Below are 20,752 nucleotides of genomic sequence, written 5' to 3'. Positions count from 1 at the left end.
GTTACTAAGAGGTGACTCTGTAAACATCAGCCGTTGCTAGGTAATGCCTGCACGCAACAATAGAAGAGATGATGCAGGCGATGTTCTCTGTGGATCCGCTCCGAGGCTATATGACTCGACTGGCCGTGTTCTGTTCTGCGAGTGAATGTAGTGCAGTTGAGGCTTCAGTTGTGGAATGTTAATCAGATAAAGAATCTCCATTGCTAAGATTCGTTTTCCAGAAAACGTCCAGTGAAGACACTGAAGAAGAATAGCCATTGTTGAAAGCTGTTACCAAGGAACGACTAATGAAAGCGGACTGAGAAGCCTTACTATGGAAGTCAACAATGGTTGTACCTACGACCTGTAAGTTGTCAGTAGATTTATTCACCGATCCAAACCCCATCTGTAGTCACTACTACACTTGACAATATTAAAATTGNAAAGCGGTTAAACAGCGCGCGGATAATCGAGAGTCTACTGTATTAAAATTTATCTCAGAGAGATAGGATTGGTTGGTATGGACTGGATGGTTCTGGTTGAGGATAGGGATTAGTGGAGGGCTCTTGTGAACACGGGTAATGAACCTTCGGATTCCATCAAATGTTATGAATTCCTTGAGTAGCTGCACAATTGGCGGTTGTTATGTTATTATGTCACCTTCCAGAAGAATACGTTCAATACTGGCAAAGAGTAAGATATAAAAGGTAAATGTTGTCTTAAACGTGGTTTAAATTAACTGAAACTGGTGCAACCTTTCGTCATGTTTATGTGAATTTTTTTAATAAAACGTATGTACGTAATTCCAGGAGCCGGCGATTTGTTTACGATGCACCAGACAACTGGTGCACAGTCAGTTGCAGACAAGTTAGCATCGACTGCTATTCACGCATTACAACTTACAGCCATTTGTTAGCCATTGTAGATACAGAGAAGCAATCGGAGTCAATTTATTGCACCAACTAACTGCAAACAAGCAGATTGTTAAACCTGCAATGAGTTTTATGTGGTTCAAGTGACTGCGTAATTTATTACGTCAGGAAAATCTCGAACTGCTGGAATTTGGTTCCTTTCAAATAGAACCGGAATATCAGGTATTTATCTTATGCAGTTCTGATATCTGGGATATAACGCCGTGTACTCCGTTGAGAGGCAACCGACGTTTCGGAAGAACATGTCGCCTCCATGTTCAGTGTCGAAGAATAAACCAGAATGATGCTCTGCTTGGTACCTGCTTTCATGCACAATAAGTTACACCTTCAAGGCTGGACCTGCAAATTTAAATCTTTAACCAGTGCAACATAATCGTCATTATCATCATCATTAGCAAAACATCCCTAGCCTTCTTAGAAAATTCCGTCGTGAATTAGATCATCCGGTTTTCGCTTCTTTCGGTTTCGCAAGAATTTTTTCAGAGCTAGTCCGTCACCCTTTGCTTCCAACCCCCAACCTGGAGGACCAGGTCCCTGTATTTATGTGCCCCAGTGAAATGGTGGCCAAATTATACCCCAGGCACCGGATTCCCCTTTTAATAACCTTGTACGGCCCCGAGAGGACCTGTGAAGGCATTCTGACCTACCTCCACCACATGAGACTGCCAGTGCAACAGAATACTGAAATGTTAATATTATGACATGTAGATCCATAACTTCGACGACGATCCAAACTCCCTCTATAATCAGTCACGTGATAATGTTATGTAATTAGGGGAGTGGCATAGGATATTGGTAACAAAAACTGCGGTGCGTGGACCGTGACGTCACGCGCTGTATTCCCACAGACGGCAGGACTCACTCAGTCCCGTTCACTGTCCTGTGTGGCGGGACCACTTCCTCTTCCGGTGGCTGGGAGGTCTTCCGCCGCGGTTGCAACTGCGACAGTCATGTGGCTTTCCCGCTGTCGCTCCGTGGAGCGGTGTCCGTTCTCCGCGCTTTCCGAATGCTTTTCCCTGCCGAGGAATTAAACTGGGAAACTGCTGAATGTAAATAGCCAACCCAATATGATAAGCTGCCGGTCACGGTAGCCCAGCGGTCTAAGGCATGAACTGTCTTCCCTCGCTCTCAAGCCGGAATCGTGGGTTCGAACCCCACACAAGGCATGGATGTTTGGTATGTGTATTTATTTATTCAGTGTTTGTGTTGTCGTCTGTTTAGGTACAGGCCTTGCGACGAGCTGATCACTCGTCTAAGGAGTCCTACGGTCTGCAAAATTACCATGAAACTGAAAATCAGAGGCCAGGGCGCAAGGGGGCTGTAGAACCAGTGAAAGAAAAGGTGTGGTAAGGTGAAGCGTTCCTGGGCTTACTTAACTAAGCAGCACGCCAATAAGACGTCTGAGGGAGCTCTATCATTCTTGAGCTCGGCACTAGGTTGAAGTCAGTGGTCACTTTCACGCCTTGAACGCTTTAACCCCCAAAAAGGAACCTCTAGTGCTCATTGGATGAGAAGATGGGTGGGCAGTAGATCCGGTCTGGACGCTGTGAAGAGAAAATTCTGTTGCCTCTTCCGGGAATCGAACGCCGGCTGTCCTGCCTGTAGCCCGTCGCTGTACTGACTGATCTATAGATGGCCTTACCGTGGCAGCCCGGGTTCGATCCCGGGTCTGGTCAAGTGGGATTTGTGGTGGACAAAGTGGCGCTGGGGCAGGTTTTCTCCGAGTACTTCCGTTTCCCCTCTCAATCTTCATTCGACCAATTCCTCCACAATCACCCTCACCTATCATCTGAAGCTGGTACAATAGGCCGGAAGTGACCGCAGTACAAGGGACTTAGTCCCACCCCAGTAGCAATAAAAAAATAGATGGCCTTAAAGTCAGTTAACTGCGTAGTAAACTGTACACTGAAATACGTTAGAAATGTTTAATTACTCGTTGAATTTACAAAAAAAGAAACATTCGAAATGAGATCCTTCACTTCCGGTGCACAACTCACATCACTGTGCTACCGTTATGCAGACTGGCAGGTTTACTCATAAATCTGAACATTCCAGTTAATTCAATAGAATGTTTTAGGTTAACACTGTACTTCTTGAATGCTTGATGATTATTCAGCCAGACAAAAAGTTATATGAAGGATATTGCCTTTTGGAATTTGGCTCGAACTCCGACTTCTCGGTCGTCCAGCCCGCAGCCAGTCGCTATACCGACTGCGCTATCCCGGCTCACAAACCCCGTCTATAGTCACACAACAAGGTTATCTCATGAGCCTCCTTTTATTTTTAAAGTAAGAAAATTATGCTAAACAAGATGTTATGTGATCACATTTCTGCCTTTGCGTTTGTGTCCCCCCGAACTTTGCTAGGCAACGGCTCGGTAAAGAGTCCACGCAGCAACGAGCAACAATAGAAGAACTATTGAACACGTTGTTTTACTGTGCTGTTCCTACCGTATCAAATACTCAGTATGTAGTGAAGGGAATTTTTTTTTCGCAATTTCGACTTTAAACAAAAGTGGGAGGAGAAGATACCTGGTCTCCACCCGCACCACTGGCTGCCGTGCTTCTATTATCCTTATTCGTGACTTTTCGGATAAATCATCATCATTTTACATGACAAATTTATTTCGAAACATCAGTTGTTTGCCTTGGCTGCATTGAAACGAATTGGGCACTTAGAATGCGACACCCTCATCCAGATCAGAACAAGAAGCATGTGCGCATGTCCGTTAACGTATTCGCTTACGTCATTTGCCTCGAGGCTCACATGGCCGCTGTCACTACCGGTCACTACTGTCTTGTTGACATGACTACTCGCCTTGAATCAGGAACTCTTCTGTCTTTTTCGCTAATTCACTTCATAGGACCTTGAATATTTCCCTCCCTTTGTAGAACCGGAAGTCTCATTGCCGTGTTCACAAGAGCCCACCTCTGACCCCTATCCGGAAAGTCCAACCGATCCCCCTCCTCCCCCCCGTGGCGGTAACGTTTACACTCGTATTCCATACGTGCTCGCTTCGAATCTCGACCCAGACATTGACTGTCCCATGTTTTTCATACTATCCGTTAGTCCCGCCCCTGGTAACTATCGATGTCAGTTGGGGCACAGTGCTACAAGCCGGAAGTATGGGGTTCTATTCCCCGATGAGGTCATTTGATTTTTCAATTGACATAATGATCCGAGCCGCACTATGGCCCTGAGGTCGTCTTAGCCTCTAACAGAAATGAGTACCAGGAACTTTCCTGGGGGGTAAAGTGCGGCCGGCGTGTAAGGCTGACAGCCTCACTGCCACCTGTGAGTCGATTGTCTAGAAAATGTGGGAGCCTCGACGTCTCACAACCCTCTGGGCCTCCACGGCCTGTTACAGGGATAGCTTTGGATATGGTTTCCCAATTAGGCCATGACGCTTCCTGCAGTCTTCTCAATTCACCGCTCTTCTCCCATGCACTTTTTTTATTCCTCTTCTACTTTCGGCCTGTTCCTCATCAGAATGAATCTGGAACCATGGATCTTTATAGAAAATCGGTAGGACTCCTTGAGCGAGTGATTAGCCTTGCCTCAAGTCCGCTACCTAGGCTGGACAACACGAACACAGACATGTATGCCTCGCTTGGGATTCTAACCCAGGATCCCAGCTTTTGACGGGGAGAAGACAATTCATGCCTTGTCCACGCTGCTATGTAATGCCGTAGCTGCCGAAAGGATGACCGTGGCTGGCCTGAAGCACTTGGCAAGCATCGTGTAGCGGGGGCAGACAGTGTGGAGCTGTCGGCATAAATGAATTTCATAGTGCGCAAGTTATGCAGTGTTGCAGACATTCAGAATTCAGAAGGTCGCCATCGAGACACGAGGTTGTCGACTTGCTGGTTCCGAGCGCAGCCTTGCGGTGACTAGGGGAGTTGAAAGGGGAGGAGGGAAATAATAAGGGTACAGTCTCGTGTAGTTGATAGAGAGTTCGACTTTTCCGATGGATATATAACCTCAGTCTTCAGGGTCAAAGAATAAAGTAACAGACTAATAGGAGTAGTCGTCAAGATGAGGTTCGTTGGTTTCATGTTTGCCTTGCTCTTCGACCCTGTGTTCGTACGAAACGTCGGGATGTCTCCGCACTACACCGTGTTGCTAGAAGACCGTACTTTTTATAATCATCCAGTAAAGTAAAGTTGTCCCTGTGCTTAACTAATTAAGCACTGCACCATGAAGGCGTATGGGGTAGTGGATGTATAGAGCCACATTTTCCTTAATCTCGGCACCAGTTGGAGGTGAGTGATCAGCTTCACACCCCGGCCGCTTCACCTCATAGGAAAGAGCCCACGATATCCATTAGATAGGAGATTGGGTGGACCCCAGAGCCGGTCTGGACGAAGTGGAGAAGAGAAAATTCTTGACCCTACCGGGACTTGAACTCCAATCCCTCGGCCGTCCAGTCCGTAGCCAGTCGGTATACGACTACGCTATACCGGTTCCTAGTCACCCCCATGATAACCTCAAAATCTGACTATAAGAGGTGTTCTTGGTTGCGTTGCTGTGTAATGTTGTAGGCGGACACCAATGTTTTGAGATTTTCGGCCTCCATCTTCAGCGTACACCTACCCTGAAGATGGAGGCTGAAATTTCTTCGAAAAATTTGTACAAAATTACGCGGCCTCACCGTTCGTTATTGGTGTTCTCGCAGTCGTGGTCCTTGGCCAGCGTACTCTGTACTCCGTCCTCTGCTTTCGCCCTTGCCATACTTTTCGGAATCTGGGGTAGCTCAGTTGATGCAGTGACTAAGTCTCAGTCAGGACGCCCGAGGACTCGTTCGTCGACTTCCGGCAGCTCTGGGATCAACCCAGCTTCCAATCACATGTGTACCGAGGGTTGTTTACCCAAGAGTAAAGCGACAGGGAACTGAAACAAACAGCTCATCTTCACTTACTACTGAGGTTGAGAATACATGGAGCCACACCTCCACTACTTCGTCCATCTTCATAGCGTGATTCTTAATCTAGCACAGGGACAACTTTCTTTACCTTCCTTTCTCTTGCATCCTGAAGATGGGGTCTCCATGTTCCTCCGAAACACTGGTACCTGTAACCATACGGCGCTGCAGCAATCTTCAGCAATCTCATGAGCTGCAAATCAGTCTTCTTGCTCTTTGTTTTATACGTGATCGCCGTGACCATGCGGCAACTTCTCCGACACCTCGGCATGCCATAATGCCTATTTAATCCCATACAGGCGTACATATGATACAAAAGCCTTGTTCTTGCATTTCATTACATGGGAACGTAGGGTGTATGCCAAGTGGAGTAGGAAGGCAGTGCTAAAGAAGAGGTAAAGATGGAAGGAGAAGATAAAGCAATGAAGCAGAGGAGTTAAGAAATGAATTCGCATCTTAGCAGTTCCGGCTCATTTCTTCGTTTTCGCCTTGTTATTTCGAAAGAGCATCATTTGTGTTGAGCGTCTGAGGGAACTTTCCATAGAAACATTCTCCGCTGCGAGCTGCGCCGTCAGAAACACGGAAACACACGAGGATGTTCATGCGAAGTGCCCATTACTGTTGCCAAATTTTAACCGAAATTGAAATTGGTCTAAAGATTCTAGTAAACTTCCGAAGGAGCTGGCGTAGCTCAGTCGGTATAGTGACTGCGCTAAAGGCTTGACGGCCAAGGAACCTGGGAACCAGCTGGTTTCTCGCTCGCAGATCTTTCTACGCTGAAGATGGAGGTGATATGTTCCTCCGAAACGTCGGTTTACACAAGATCTATACGGCCCCAAATCCCAGAAGACGGCATTCTTCGGGATCAGATATTTCCCCCGGGGGTAAAGAGGCCGAGGCGTGAATCTGACCACTCACCTCCTCCTAGTGCCGAAGTTAAGAATGGTGGAGCTATACGTCCACTTCCCCATCATCTTAGCAGTTCCGGCTCATTTCTTCGTTTTCGCCTTGTTATTTCGAAAGAGCATCATTTGTGTTGAGCGTCTGAGGGAACTTTCCATAGAAACATTCTCCGCTGCGAGCTGCGCCGTCAGAAACACGGAAATTTCGCGAAGATCCGTTCAACTGTTGCAGATTTGTTGCACACGGACAGACAGACAGACAGACATGACGAAGATAATGGTAACTTTTCCGCAACTTCTCATTGCGAACGGGCAGAAAGAGAAGAGAAAGGAGAACTTAGAAGAAGGGCAGAATTAAATAAATGCCTTTGTGAAGGAGGGGGAAAGTGTGGTTATTTAACGACAGTTTATCAAGTGTCCACGTTGGTCATTGCCCCGATAGAGGTGACCATTACGTACGTCTAAGTGGCAAGCACTATTGTGACATGATTAATGTTGCCTTCCCACTGCACAGACCCGGGGTTGATCCTGTCGTGAGAGATTTGTTGTAAACAGAGTAGTACTGGGGCAAGATTTCTCAGAGTACTTCGGTTTCCCTTGCCAATTGTCACCCCATCAAATGCTCCATACGCTTCTGTCATGTGGGGCTGGTACAGAAGGCTCACAGGGTTGATTGAGTCTCGCCCCACCTCACAAATTGTGTAATGAATTCCGTAGGGTAACCTTCAGACCTTCCTGTGATTAAACGAAGTATTTGGTAGGTCTGACATGCGGCACACATCGGTTCCATAAGAAACATTTATTATATCATTTGGTTTGTTAACATCGGGGAAAAAGAACACAAGACGGACCTAGATGGAGTTGCAGTACATTGAATTTACCTCGAATAAACGGATCTGTAAGTCATTGCTCGACCTCGCTCAGTATTTGATAGTTAACTCTTCGTTGTGAGGTTTGAGGTTGTCGCGACGTCGTATATGAAAATTACAGTCTTGGGTGTGACACCGTATAGAGTGATAGGTATGTACCGACTAATCATTATGACACTGTGTTGATGTTCTTTCAATATTCATGTTTCCAACGGGATGGTCCGCGAGCCACCAAGAGAATGGTACTGCCAATTGAAAATGTGAAGTTTTGAAAGGCCTCAATAACTCGAATAAGCGAAGTGGTTACGATACATACCACGTCCTACAACATTAACGAAATTTGCGTTCTACTGACAGTGAATTTTGGATGATTCTTATGTTTGTAACAGAAATGCATTGTTTTCTGTGAGGTGGAAACTGAACTTTGCAATATTATTAGATGAATTTCAGAGTTCTGAGTGTTACGTCACTTTCTGTGTATTATATGGAAGGAACTGAGAGAGGAGAAATACCTGAGGCTGGCAGATACAGAAGCTGGAATTCGAACACGGAACATTTCAAGCCAGAACCTCACACGTTGTCACTCTTTGGATCCTCTGTGATACTAGATGGTGCCTTTAAATAGACTGCTTGCGGACGGAGTTTGGTTTGTTTACAAAGTAGGAAAGAACGCCTCATGTGGTGGTCAAGTGTATCTGTCTTTCCGTCTATCTGCACAGCTGCAGTGTACATCAACTTTAAAACTTCCACTGAAAATTATTGACAGATTCCAATTTACAGCCATGTTAGTCTATAATAAAGTCCACTTTACTAAAGAGGTCCGATAGACTCCTTCACATTATCATAAAACCTTAACCGATTTCTATAAACGTGCTGCAGATAAGCTGTAAAGAACGCCGTTAAGAAGTATATACTACATCATGTAACACATCTTTTCAAACATTGTTACGATTGAACAGTATCGGTGTACATGTATTGATTAGGCAGTGAGAGTAGAACTAGTGCTGACCTTACGACCTCCACGGCCGGTTTGACCCGCCACCTGCAGGTTCAGCTTCATGTCTATTTAGCGGAGGATCCAGGTAGCTCGGACAGGCATTCGGTAGGAACTCTCGTGGTCTTGGCGTTCGTAAACGCAGCGTGGGTCACGAACCGAGAGCTGTACGCCCCATACTGTCAGAATATCTCCCCTGGGGTCATACAGTGGACTCCTTATCCGCCGCTACACATTCTGGCATAGTACCTCAACCAGCCACGCTACGGCTTGCATCCAATAATGGTTTATATGTTAAAAATAGAATATTGTAACTTCTTAATGACGGTCATGACCTACGTCATTATGTGATGATGACAATCTCAGTGTTTTTTAACACAAGCGGGAGCCTGGATAGCTCAGTCGGTATAGGAACTTGCTGCGGGCTGGGCGACTTAGGGGTCAAAGTTCGAGTCCCGGTAGGCGAAAAATTTGTCTTTTTTCCACATCGTTCAGACCGGCTGTGGGCCTCACGCAGCCTCCTATCCAGTGGATACCGGGGTTAAAGCGACCGGGGCGCGAAACTGACCACTCACCTCCAGCTAGTGCCGAGGTCAAGGAAACTTGGATCAATACATCCACTCCCCCATACACCTTCACGGCGCAGTGCTTAATTAGTTAAGTATAGGGACAGCTTTACGTCACCTTACAGTACAACAGCTTTGACCGTAAAGGGTATTGAACTGGAGGAGTTAAAGATTGCCTGGACTTGCTTGTTCCTTTATGCGTTTGAATAAGGAATCAGTTGACTCGCAAATAAATTTCCTGTCACTGCTTTTCGAGCCCCCATAATTTATAGGTCCGTGACGTAGTGCGACCATAGATTGGAAACGAGATACTTGCGAGAACATGACTACCGTCCAGCAGTTGGCCCATGCTGATCCATAAATTATGGATAGCACTCACGTCAAAGTGACCAGTACCTCGCACACGGAACTGCTTGAGTCCGGTGACATTCAAGGTTTTCACGGCAATGAATCTTAAGATTATGGTCATCTAGGACGTGACCTCGTGTAGTTTGATACAAATATACCAGCTTAGAAACGTAATCCCTGTTATATTAGAATAGATAAATGTAAGATAAATATGTCCCTGTGCTTAACTAATTAAGCAGTACGCCACGAAGGCGTATGGGGGAGTGGATCTATAGATTCACATTTTTTTTTACCTCGGCACTAATTGGAGATGAGTGGTCAGCTTCACGCCCCGGCCGCTTTACCCCCGGGGGAAGGACAGACCCCCCGGTACCCGTTAGATAGGAGGTTGGGTGAACTCCAGACGACGTGGAGAAGACAGAATTCTTGACCCTACCGGGACTGGAACTCCGACCCTTCGGTCGTCCAGCCCGTAACCAGTCGCTATACCGACTGCGCTATCCCTGCTCCTTATCTGAGATCCATAATAATAATAATAATAATAATAATAATAGCCTCGTGCCTACGTCAAGGTTTTGTAGTTTTTTTTTTTTTTCATATTACAGATTCTAACTGAGAAATAAATTAATAATTCCATGAAGCATTATCCTTGAGAAGCTAACAGTTACTCAGCCACTTAAAATATTTCAAGCATTTTGTGGATCCTGAATTTTAATTACCGTGTACAGAAGAGGCCCCCCCCACTGGCCCCTATCCTGAGCGCGATAAGTCGAGTCCCGTCTTACTTGTCCAGCATCCATTTTAGTAATATCATTCGGGTTCTACGTCTTTTTCTTCCTAGGGGGTCTCTGTCCTTCAGATTTTACTATTGAAACCTTGTATATATTCATTTCCCACACATGCTACATGTCCTACCCTTCTCACCCTCCTTAACTTGCTCATTGTAATTACATTTGGAGATAAATGGACTCATAAGAGGTGAGTGTAAAGTTGTTCCTGTGCTTAAATACGCATCACGCCATGAAGACGTGTGGGGAAGTGGAAGTATAGTTCCACCATTCTTCTTATAATTCCGTTTCCATCGCATAGAATTGATTTTATTGCATATCTGAGCAGACGTCACACCTCGGGTAGGCAACCCCACGGAAGTAATATCCTATTTGTTGAACGAAATATCCGGCATGGCGAACCTGGTTCCCATCATACCTTAAAAATAGGATTCGGTATGATGACGTAACGATCTACGGCACTATCTTATGATGACGCAACTTCAGAAATGTTTTAGACACGGTATAGGAACTCGCATCTTCCTCAATTTGCGGCACAGATTTCGTGATTGCTGCCTGTCTATTGAGGACAGGTCCTAAATACTTCACAAACATACCATTTCATTATTCTCCCTGAAGCAAGAAGCGCGGAGGGTGCAGTGCCCCTCATTGAAATGCTCATAAAACCGTAATTCCCTTCGTCTGAATTGCTATGGGCTGGCCTCATGGAAGTCACACGAAGGCACGGAAGTGTCCGACCCTTGACGCCGGGGCGGAGACGCTATCCCCCGAAAGCAAGGTTTACAGCAGTCAGGCTGAAAGGCAGTCGTGAGAAAAGAATGGTAATTATTTCCGCTCAATTTTCTCGTCGCAAAAGAATCCGTATTTCTCTACTGCCGGATACAAAGTGCAGGATCCTTCCTACACCTTCGACTATGAAAACCGCCATCTTATGGCGTGTGACGCTGTGTAGTCTGGTAGAAGTTCATCTACGTTTCGGGGTAACATACTGTCGACAGCGTCTGGTTCGGCGTGTATGCCAGTCAAGTAAGCAGCAATCAAAGAGAATCGCTTGTCAAAAGAGGCGTTAGATGTAAGCAACTTAAAAAATCAAGGGAGAGCCAGATCGAGCAAAAAGGAGTATATACAGACAAGTATAGGAACTCAGAGAGAGAGAGAGAGAGAAGAGGATGCGGACAAGTATAGGAACTCAGAGAGAGAAGAGGATGCAGACAAGTATAAGAATTCAGAGTGAAACATTCGGAGCAAACAGAAGCAGATACAAACAGAACAGAACTTCAGAAATTGAACCAACTGGAGCGAAGAGACAAAGAGAGGAGCAAAGCGGACAAGAAGAAGCTCAGAACCATCAGAAGAAAGAGGAAGAGCAAGCAGCTTTCGGCCTGAAAGGGTTCCTTTTGCAGGTAGAGAGAGGGCAGCTGAAACTGACGCACTGGCCCTCCCTCCATCTTCAGGTCAGAAGAATTAGGGTGCATCTTACTGACAAGATCATGTGACAGGTGAAGCAGACCCCTTCTTGAGAAGCTAACAGTCGCTCAGCTAGCGTAAACCCTAAGGTTCATTATGAAAACTCGGCGCACTGGTTCCCTTCCTGAGCCAGAGTGATCCAATCCATGCAACTACGTCGTCTTAAACGAGATACATTTTTCCTGCCACTGTCAGGATTGTTTTTGTCCGTTTTTTTTTTCTGTGTATGTATGTATGTAATAGTGCGCCGATCACGGTGGCCGCGCGGTCTATGGCAAGAAACGTCTTCTTTCGCCCATGGGTTCGAATTCCACTCTAGACATGGATGTCTGTGTGCGTTTATTCTGTGTTTCTGTTCTGTGTGTAGGTAGCGGCCTTGCGACGGGCTGATCCCCCGCCCAAGGACTCCTACGGACTGTATACATTAATAAGCTGATAAAGTGGCCAAGGTCCACAAGGTCTGTAGAGCCACATGTAGAAAGATGTATGTAATAGTAGGCAGTGGACTGAATTCTCCTGGCTTAATATGTGGACCAATGGCAACATCTTATGAGCACGGTAATAAACTTGCTGGCACCATAAGAGGCGCGGACTTTCTTAGCCGATTGAGCTTCTACTAAATTATTTTGCTACATGCAGTTACTTTCGCACGGGGATGTGCTAGCGGGAGCTGGTAGGACTTGTATGATCACGGACTGACATGCATGAATCAGGCATGAAACCGACGTTTAGGAGGAACGTATCGCATCCATTTTCAGGGTAGAAGAATCCGCTGGCGAGAAACCAGCGTGAGCAGGTGGCTGTAGTCTGCGGATTTTTGTACCCTGAAGATGGAGGCGTTACGTTCCTCCAAAACGTCAGTTTACACTAGGCGCCACATCCCAGAAGACGGTATTCTTCAAGGATAATAAAAATGTTTGCCACCCATAGTACTTCAGTTGCCCCAACTTTTTCTGGGGCGGGGGATTCTGCAGTAGAAATGTCACCAATTTTACAGACGCGGTACATTCAGCAGTGGAGAGCGGCTCCTGAGAAGCCAGAAGCAGGCAAGTGCCTCCTGAAGAAGAGGGAGCGGCATTTCGAGTTTTATTGGAGGTCGGGGATGTAGTAGCCGAGGATTCAGTTTACACCCCCATCAGCCCTACCCTTATACAACCCCCACCATATTTTATTTTCTTTTTACTTGTGTGCAGCCCCCTCGAAGTTGTCGGCTCCTACTGCTAGACACGTGTTCATGCCCTTGTCCGGTGGACAGACCGAAATTGCATGGGGTACATAGTTGTTAGCTCAGTGGGCTACGTGCTGGACGGCCGAGGAATCGGGGTTCGATTTCCGATAGGGGCAAGAATTGGGATATAACCTCATGCAACTAGTTGTAAGACAATCGATATTTCGGAGGGACATGTAGCCTCCATCTTCAAGGTGCAAAATAAACCGAGCAAGAAACGAGAGTGAAGCGGGTGGCGTGCAGAGCTATGCTTGATTTTGAACGGACTACACGGCATTATATCCCAGAATATGAAATTCTTCATAACCACCGGTGTCAAATCCTACATCTTTAAAGTTGTCATTTTACTTCTTTAAGCAACACACCATGAAATCTTATGGGGTTGTGGAGACATAACTCATGCGCTCTTAACCTCTTCAGTAGATGGACGTAAGTGGGCAGTTTCACGCTCCGGTCGCTTTACCCTAGGAAGAAAGAAACCTCTGTAGCTGTTGGTAGGCCTCAAGGACGTTGTAGGGAAGGTCAAATTCCGTACCCTCGCCCTGAATCGAACACCGATTCCTTGGTCGTTCATCCCATAGCGTAGTGACTGTACTGACTGACCTGTCCTGGATTTGTGGTGTGTAGTGAGTCGTCATTTTAAGGTTACGGACGTCCCTACTCTTCCTCTGATGAACATTAGATGTAAGAAAATGTTGCTAACTTGCTGTATGGAGCCATTACGCTGGCTTGCGAGGTGTAGGACACTCTTGCAGTAACAGGACCCTGACAGCTAACATAATGGTGTACGAGTGATTGCAGATTTTATAACCAACGGCTAAATTGTACGAAGTTTGTGCTTGTCGGCAAGCGTTTTGTCTTAGTGCCCTCTCGCGCTGTGCTGACCCTTGGGAGATAATAGGAAGGCTTCCTTTTCTGCAAGGAATAGACTGCTGGAAGGGTTATGCCCAAATTCGGGCGGTTACTCACCATGGCTGTCCACATTGTGTCGTGTGAGGTTCCCGGTGGACAAAGTGACCTTGGGGCAGGGTTTTCCCTATTACTTTTATTTCCCCTGCCATTTCTCATCCCACCAAATGCTCCACATTAATTAATCATCCTAATATCCTATGTTATGTGGTCTTTATGCTGACATTGTCAAGTAACCAATCAAAAAGAAAGAATGCTGCTACCTTCTGGGACATGAGTAGGCCAAGCAGCCAGCTACTTGCTTCCAGCTTGTTCCGTGCTTAACTTACTCTTTTATCCTGCAAAAGGAAGCGATGGAGCCGGAATAACTCGGTTGGTATAGCGACTAGGCTGGGCGACCGAGGAAAATGGGTTTCGATTCCCTGAAGGGACGAGAGATTTTTTTCCGTAACGTCCAGACCGGCTCTGAGTCCCACCCACAATGGGTACCAGGGGCTCATTCCCCGGGGATGAAGCGGCAGGGGCATGAAGCTGACCACTCACCTCCAGCTAGTGCTGAGGTCAAGCATGATGGAGCTATACCTCCACTTCCCATTGTCATTCATGGCGTGGTGCTTAATTAATTCAGACCAGGAATGGCTTTACTTTTTGTACCCATAAAAGGAGGCAATATGTCCCTGCGAAACGTTGGTAAACTTGTACCAAACTATACGGCATCACATCCCAGAAGATAGCATTCTTCACAGTTACCGCTGCAACAGCAGAACACGTGTTTTGTTCAGTAGAACGGGTCCACACTTGTACTCTGAAGGATTGAAGCTTATTCATCCAGCAGAGTTCTTCTTCACAAGCTGATAGTCGCTCAGCTTGTCAACTCTCCGCTTTTTCTAGAACCGAAAGGCTCATTAGGATGCCCATAAGAGCTTACAGTTGGCTACTGTCCTGAGCCAGATGAATCCAATCCATTTATAATGGTCTGCCTATAGAACAATGCAGTATAGAAGTCAGGGAAGCATATATGATGCTAGATCTAAAACAAGATTGTTGGATCTGCTCTTAACAATATAGAGAAGAAGAGGAAGAAGAAGAAGAAGAAGAAGAAGGATATGTGAGTTCCGGAGGTCGCTGTGTAGTGGTTAGCATTCCTGCCTTGTGTTTATCAGGCCACCGGTTCCAGCCCCCCCGCCCATCACATTGTTACATTGTTTGATGACTTTTGTGGTTTACGTGAATTACCGCATACTAATCAGTAATGCCAACCACTCAACCGCGAAATACGGTTTCAGACCTGAGGACAGAGGCAGACGGAAATGAAATTCTCGTATCAACATTTGTCTTTTAATAGTAGGAAAATTTTGTTAATACATATTTCCTTGTTCATGGAGCATAAGTGAGAACGTGGATATCCCAATATAGTGAGTAGGTTAGGGTTTGACGGCCGAGGAATCGGGTTTCGATTCCCGACATTGGCAAGAAATTTGTCGTTTCTCACAGCATCCAGCTCGGCTTTTGGGGCCACGCAGCCCCCTATCTAATGGCTACATCGTATCTAATCTCCGGAGATAAAGGCGCTCAAGGCATGAAGCTGTGCCGAGGCTGAGAACGGTGGAACTATACCTTCACTCCACCATACGTCTCCATGACCTGTGCTTAATGAATTTAGTACAGGAATTGTTTTTCGCATAATGGGGGGTGGAGTCCACTCGGCACGGCGGTCAGTGATTGGCCTATAGTATTTGCCCCGGGTGATTATGATGTTGGAGAATTTGGTGGAATGAAGATTGGCTGGGGAAACCGAAGTACTCGGAGAAAACCCGCCCCAGAGCCACTTTGTCCACCACAAATCGAACTTGACCAGACGGGGGATCGAATCCGGGCCGCCGCGGTGGGAAGCCAGCGACTAACCGCTTGAGCTATGGCGCGGCCTTAGTACAGGAATATCTATCTATCTGCCTGTCAATCTATCTATCTATATATATCTGTCTAATTACATATCTATCTATCTAATCTATGGCTCTCCAGCCATTTTGTTGGACGTTCGCCGCTTTTTCAGTTTCTTAATTCTATACACAGCCGGTAGGACCCCTTGGACGGGGGATAAGCCAGTCGCAAGGCCGTTACCTAAACACAGAATAAACGCACACAGACACCCATGCCTTGAGAGGGGTTCGAACGCACAATCCCAGTGTTCGAGCGAGCGAAGAGGGTTCATGGCTGAGACCGCGCGGCTTTACCTTTCCCTACGCACACAAAAATAACAGCGAACAGGAATGGGAAGTTTTTGTGTTGCCTGTTATAAGAGGCAGAATTAATTGCCGTGTTGTAGTGCTACAGAACATTAAATGAAGATGTTATTAGTAGAGTTAATTAATTTCTGAAATCCTGCTACAGACCCAAGGTCGCTAGTAAACCCGGCGATTGTGGGAGACGGTGTGTGAATAGCGTTACTAATGTTGGCATGGCAACCGGAGATGAATTCCTCTGCCCAGCAGCTGGAGGCAGAGGTAGTACTAAAGAAAAAGAAACATTATCCGAAATTTATGAAGACGTGCGTCACTCGTTAGGCAGGGTCCCAGACTCGCCGCCATGTTGCTGTACTGGTTGGCCGTGAAGCCTTGAGATTAGGGTTTCCGGAAGGGGTGGAGGGACATGTGTAAACATGTGTAATAAGGTGAAAAAGTAAAGTTGTCCCTATGCTTAACTAATTAAGCACTACGCCACGAAGGCGTATGTGGGAGTGGATGTATAGATCCACATTTTCTTGACCTCGGCAATGATTGGAGGAGAGTGGTCAGCTTCACGCCCCGGTCGCTTTACGCCCGGGAATGAACCCCCGGTTCCCATTGGTGGGCCCCAGAGCCGGTCTGGACGACTTGGAGAAGAGAAAATTCTTGACACTACCGGGACTCGAACTGCGACCACTCGGTCGTCCAACCCGTAGCTAGTCGCTGTACCAACTGAGCTATGCCGGCTCCTGTAAACGTATGTAATAATCGTTTAAATAAAGTTCACGGTCATTCATAATCATCTAAATAAAACAAGGGGCCAGGATTGATCAGCGTCACTGGTGATACACATAGAAAACAACCTGTTACGTCCATTGCAGCTGTTTTATTTCCATTTATCACCTGTTTACTGACTCTCTCGTAGTTTGGTTTTCTTACCACAAAATACAACACGTGACAAAATTCGGTACGTTTGTCATAAATACTGTTTTATTAATTTAAATTGCCTCTGCATAAAATTTAAAAGGAAATTAGGTGTCATAATCTTTTACCAGATCATTTTGTTTTAAACGTATTAACTTCTTTTTAAACATAGGGAGGACGTGGAATTTCCAGTGCATAGATCAAATACTTGTTACATTAATATGGCAGTTCAATTGTCTCTGACAAAGACTGCAGCAGTGCAGCGGCTCCCGGATCCTGTTGGACGTGTTGCGTACGCGGTGCGGCCATGTCCTTCCTTTCATTGCATTGACTGGGGGGCCTCTGAAATGTGTAATAAAGGCAATTCAGTTACTTCAGTCTGCGAAATTTATCGTTTTGATTGGAGGATGTCGCTCGCTGCCCAAAGCAAATTATCGCTGTAGAGTTGCCACTACTCCGACTGTAGTTAGTACCAACTTAACAGTAAGAATAGACTTATAGTGTGAAATTTGAAGTTCGAACGTTTGGACTGAGAATTCAGTCTTGTGGGAAATGACGCCTTCTAGTCTGGTAGGTAATGTAAAACTAAAGTTGTCCCTCTGCTTAATTAATTCTTAATGTCGGCACTGGATGGAGGTGAGTGTTCAGCTTGACGCCCCGGCCGCTGTACCCGGGGGGGGGGCAGGTAAATCACCTCCATTATCAGTTGGATAGGAGGCTGGGTGGGCCTCAGAGCCAAGACTCTTTTGCCCCTGACTTACACAATTTTCAGTGAAAGCAGGAGAGCCTCCATCTTGAGGGTACAAACGTACATTCTTTTGCGATGTGACGCCTTCTAGTCTGGTACATAAGAAGAGTAGGCCGCAGATCACTGTCTCCTGTGATGTAACGTCTTCTAGTTTGGTGGATTGTTGCCCAGTGTTTCAGGGGAATCTGTTGCCTCCATCTTCACGGTTGAGAAGTAGGCCCAAGTGGAAAACTGATATGGATATCCAGAGGAGGAGAATTGGCACTGCGAACCTACGGGAGTGAGCAGAACAGCGAAAATAATTGTGGCCCTTTGAATGGCCATTTCAAGTGTAGAGCGAATGGGAGACAACCCAAAGTACTAGCAGGCTGATTCAGTGTACAGACTAAGAGGGAAAGAGGACAGAAGCACAGAGAGTTACGTCATACATTGTATAGGCAACCTTACGGAAGAAAAAATCTTATGTGAATGTCTGAATTTCCCACTGACATATGAACACCTCAAGTATGTTCAAAATACGTATAATCTAGTAACTGTCTAATGATGACGTAACGATCTGCGTCATTAACTGACGATGAGGAGCCCTCGTTCTCATAGTGGATGGAGTATAATACTGTCATGTGTGTGAGTGACTATAGACGGGGTTTGGATTGATAATCGGATTTATTGAACTCTTACATGTCCGTACCTACAAATAAGGATCCTGCGGTCTGTAGGTCACACTAGGTCTTTTCAGTCTGTTACAGCCTTCACTAGCCGTTGCTTGGTAGCGGCTTTCAACTGCAGACGTTCCCCTTCCTCTGGGTTCCCGAACTGTCCACGACCTCAGCTACCAGTTTCTCACTGCAACAGCTCACAAAGCTGAACCCCAGCGGTTATGTAGCTAACTCACCAACCAACTGACTGCCTGCAGACTCCTTCGCGACTGACTGACTCTCTCAGAGTCAGAGTCAGTGTTACTTTACGAATGACGGTTTACCGCCAATCAGTTCGTCTTGGGGACAATCCCCTTGAGACTCACGACCAGTAATTTTATTTTCGAACTGAACACTTGCGGTTATAATCCCTATGTAACGTTCTCTCTGATGGGAGGACGGGTCTGTCGTTTATAATTACTGCTGGGCCTCGGCAGCGCATTCTTTCACAGGTCCGAGTTCCGCGGGACCCATGACCACATTTTGCTGTCTCAGATTCGAGATTCCCCCAACCTGGAGGGCCAGGTCCCCGTATTCATATCAGCCAGGAACAGGGTGAGCCGGTTATACCCCCAGGCACTGAGCTCCCTTTTCGTCGCCTCCTCCGACTTTCAGGGCGGCGGTGGAGCTATTCGTCCCCGCCTCCACACTGGATACTCTCTCCACTAACTTCTCCTGCTTAAAACATTTCGACACGGACAGCGTAGAAAACACTACTCCTCTGTTGCAATATAATTGTTGCGTTTGTGTCTGTTGGTGGAGTCGTTGCTTAGAAACTGCTGTTGTGTAGTTGCTTATTTCGCTGTCGTTGCCTAGCAACGGGTCTGCATGCGACAAAATCAAGTTACCATTTTGTGTTGTTTCAGGTGAAGTGTCTCAGTCTCGATATATGGGCACAGTGAGGCGTTCTCACGCTCTACGGAACTCCGTCGGATTGGTGAGTACCTTTTATGTTCTATTACTTTCTTCTGTGATATGCCATCTTGTAGCGACATTTAGGAGCAACGCAGTGCTTCGATCTTCAGGATCGCAGAGTGAACCAGATAAACAACCCTTGTTCATATAGCAGATTGGCTTTAAGCACCCAACGCTATATTGCTTCTTGAAATAAATTGCGAATACATGAAATGTATACTTGATAAATTAACAGGAAAGCGGTAGAATCCATTGCAGAGCCTCCGCTCTCATGTTTACGTTCCCCGGCTTCTTTGTGCACATTTATGCTCTAATAATTAGAGTAAGCAGTGACGTAATCGACATCATATGTATATACGTATAGCGTGACACTTCGGGAGGTCTCCATGTCGCTCATCTGATTCTAACACAGAAAAGTAAAGCATCGAGCGGGTTGGCTCAGCGGTTTACTTTTTCTGAATGTCAAATTGTGGATCTAGGGCCACCTGATTATTAAAATTAGGTTTAACCTATTATTCTATATACGAATTTATCACATGTACGACTTTTATTCTTATTTTATTGTCAGTTTCAACCAATATCTAGTCTAGATTGGTCTAGACTTGTACGAACCATTTATAAGAATGGGAACGCTAGCGTTACAGTTCGGTAATGGTGTCTGAGAAACTTGCAGCACCTGAAGGATACCCATTTGAGGTCGAAACATATAGTAGGTGCTATATGAATGAATAAATAAATAAATTAATTAAAATATTGTTACGTTGGTTGAGGCACTATGCTACAAGCCGGAAGGTCGCGGGTTCAAGTCCCGATGAGGTCATTGGATTTTTTCAATTTTCCTAATCCTTCCAGCCGCACTTATGGCCCTGGGGTCTACTCAGCCTCTAATATAAATGAGTACCAGGGATCTTGACCTAATCCTTCCATCCGCACTGTGGCCATGGGGTCGACTCAGCCTCTAATAGAAATGAGTACCAGGGATCTTGACCTAATCCTTCCAGCCGCACTGTGGCCCTGGGGTCGGCTCAGCCTCTAACAGAAATGAGTACATGGAATCTTGACCTAATCCTTCCGGCCGCACTATGGCCCTGGGGTTGACTCAGCTTCTAACAGAAATGAGTACCTGGAGTTAATTAAATAATTTTCCTGGGGAGTAAAGCGCGGCCGGCGCGTAAGGCTGACAACCTTACCGCCATCTTTGAGCCGATTGTCAAGGTAATGTGGGAGCCTCAACGTCTCACAACCCTATGGGCCTTCACAGCCTGTTACAGGGATAGCTTTACTTTTTTTTTACGTTGATGGTAAAAATGTTATATGTTAATTGTATGTACGCAACGGGAAG

General features: G+C 46.1%; 1 protein-coding gene across 1 annotated transcript in view; it reads left to right on the top strand.

Moving 5' to 3' along the window:
* Window positions 1-20,752, top strand: part of LOC111863281 (protein hairy) — a 91,005-nt gene that overhangs the window by 15,457 nt on the left and 54,796 nt on the right. Inside the window, exon 2 of the mRNA XM_023849465.2 lies at window positions 19,362-19,432. Within this exon, the coding sequence (XP_023705233.1) occupies window positions 19,385-19,432 (48 nt within the window). The 5' untranslated portion in view covers window positions 19,362-19,384. The remainder of the gene's footprint in view (window positions 1-19,361; window positions 19,433-20,752) is intronic.

The sequence above is a fragment of the Cryptotermes secundus genome, unplaced genomic scaffold (genome assembly GCF_002891405.2).
Source record: "Cryptotermes secundus unplaced genomic scaffold, Csec_1.0 scaffold1166, whole genome shotgun sequence".
In the NCBI taxonomy this organism is placed as follows: domain Eukaryota; kingdom Metazoa; phylum Arthropoda; class Insecta; order Blattodea; family Kalotermitidae; genus Cryptotermes; species Cryptotermes secundus.
Note: the sequence above shows the minus strand (reverse complement) of the source record. Positions and strands in the feature narration are given on the sequence as shown.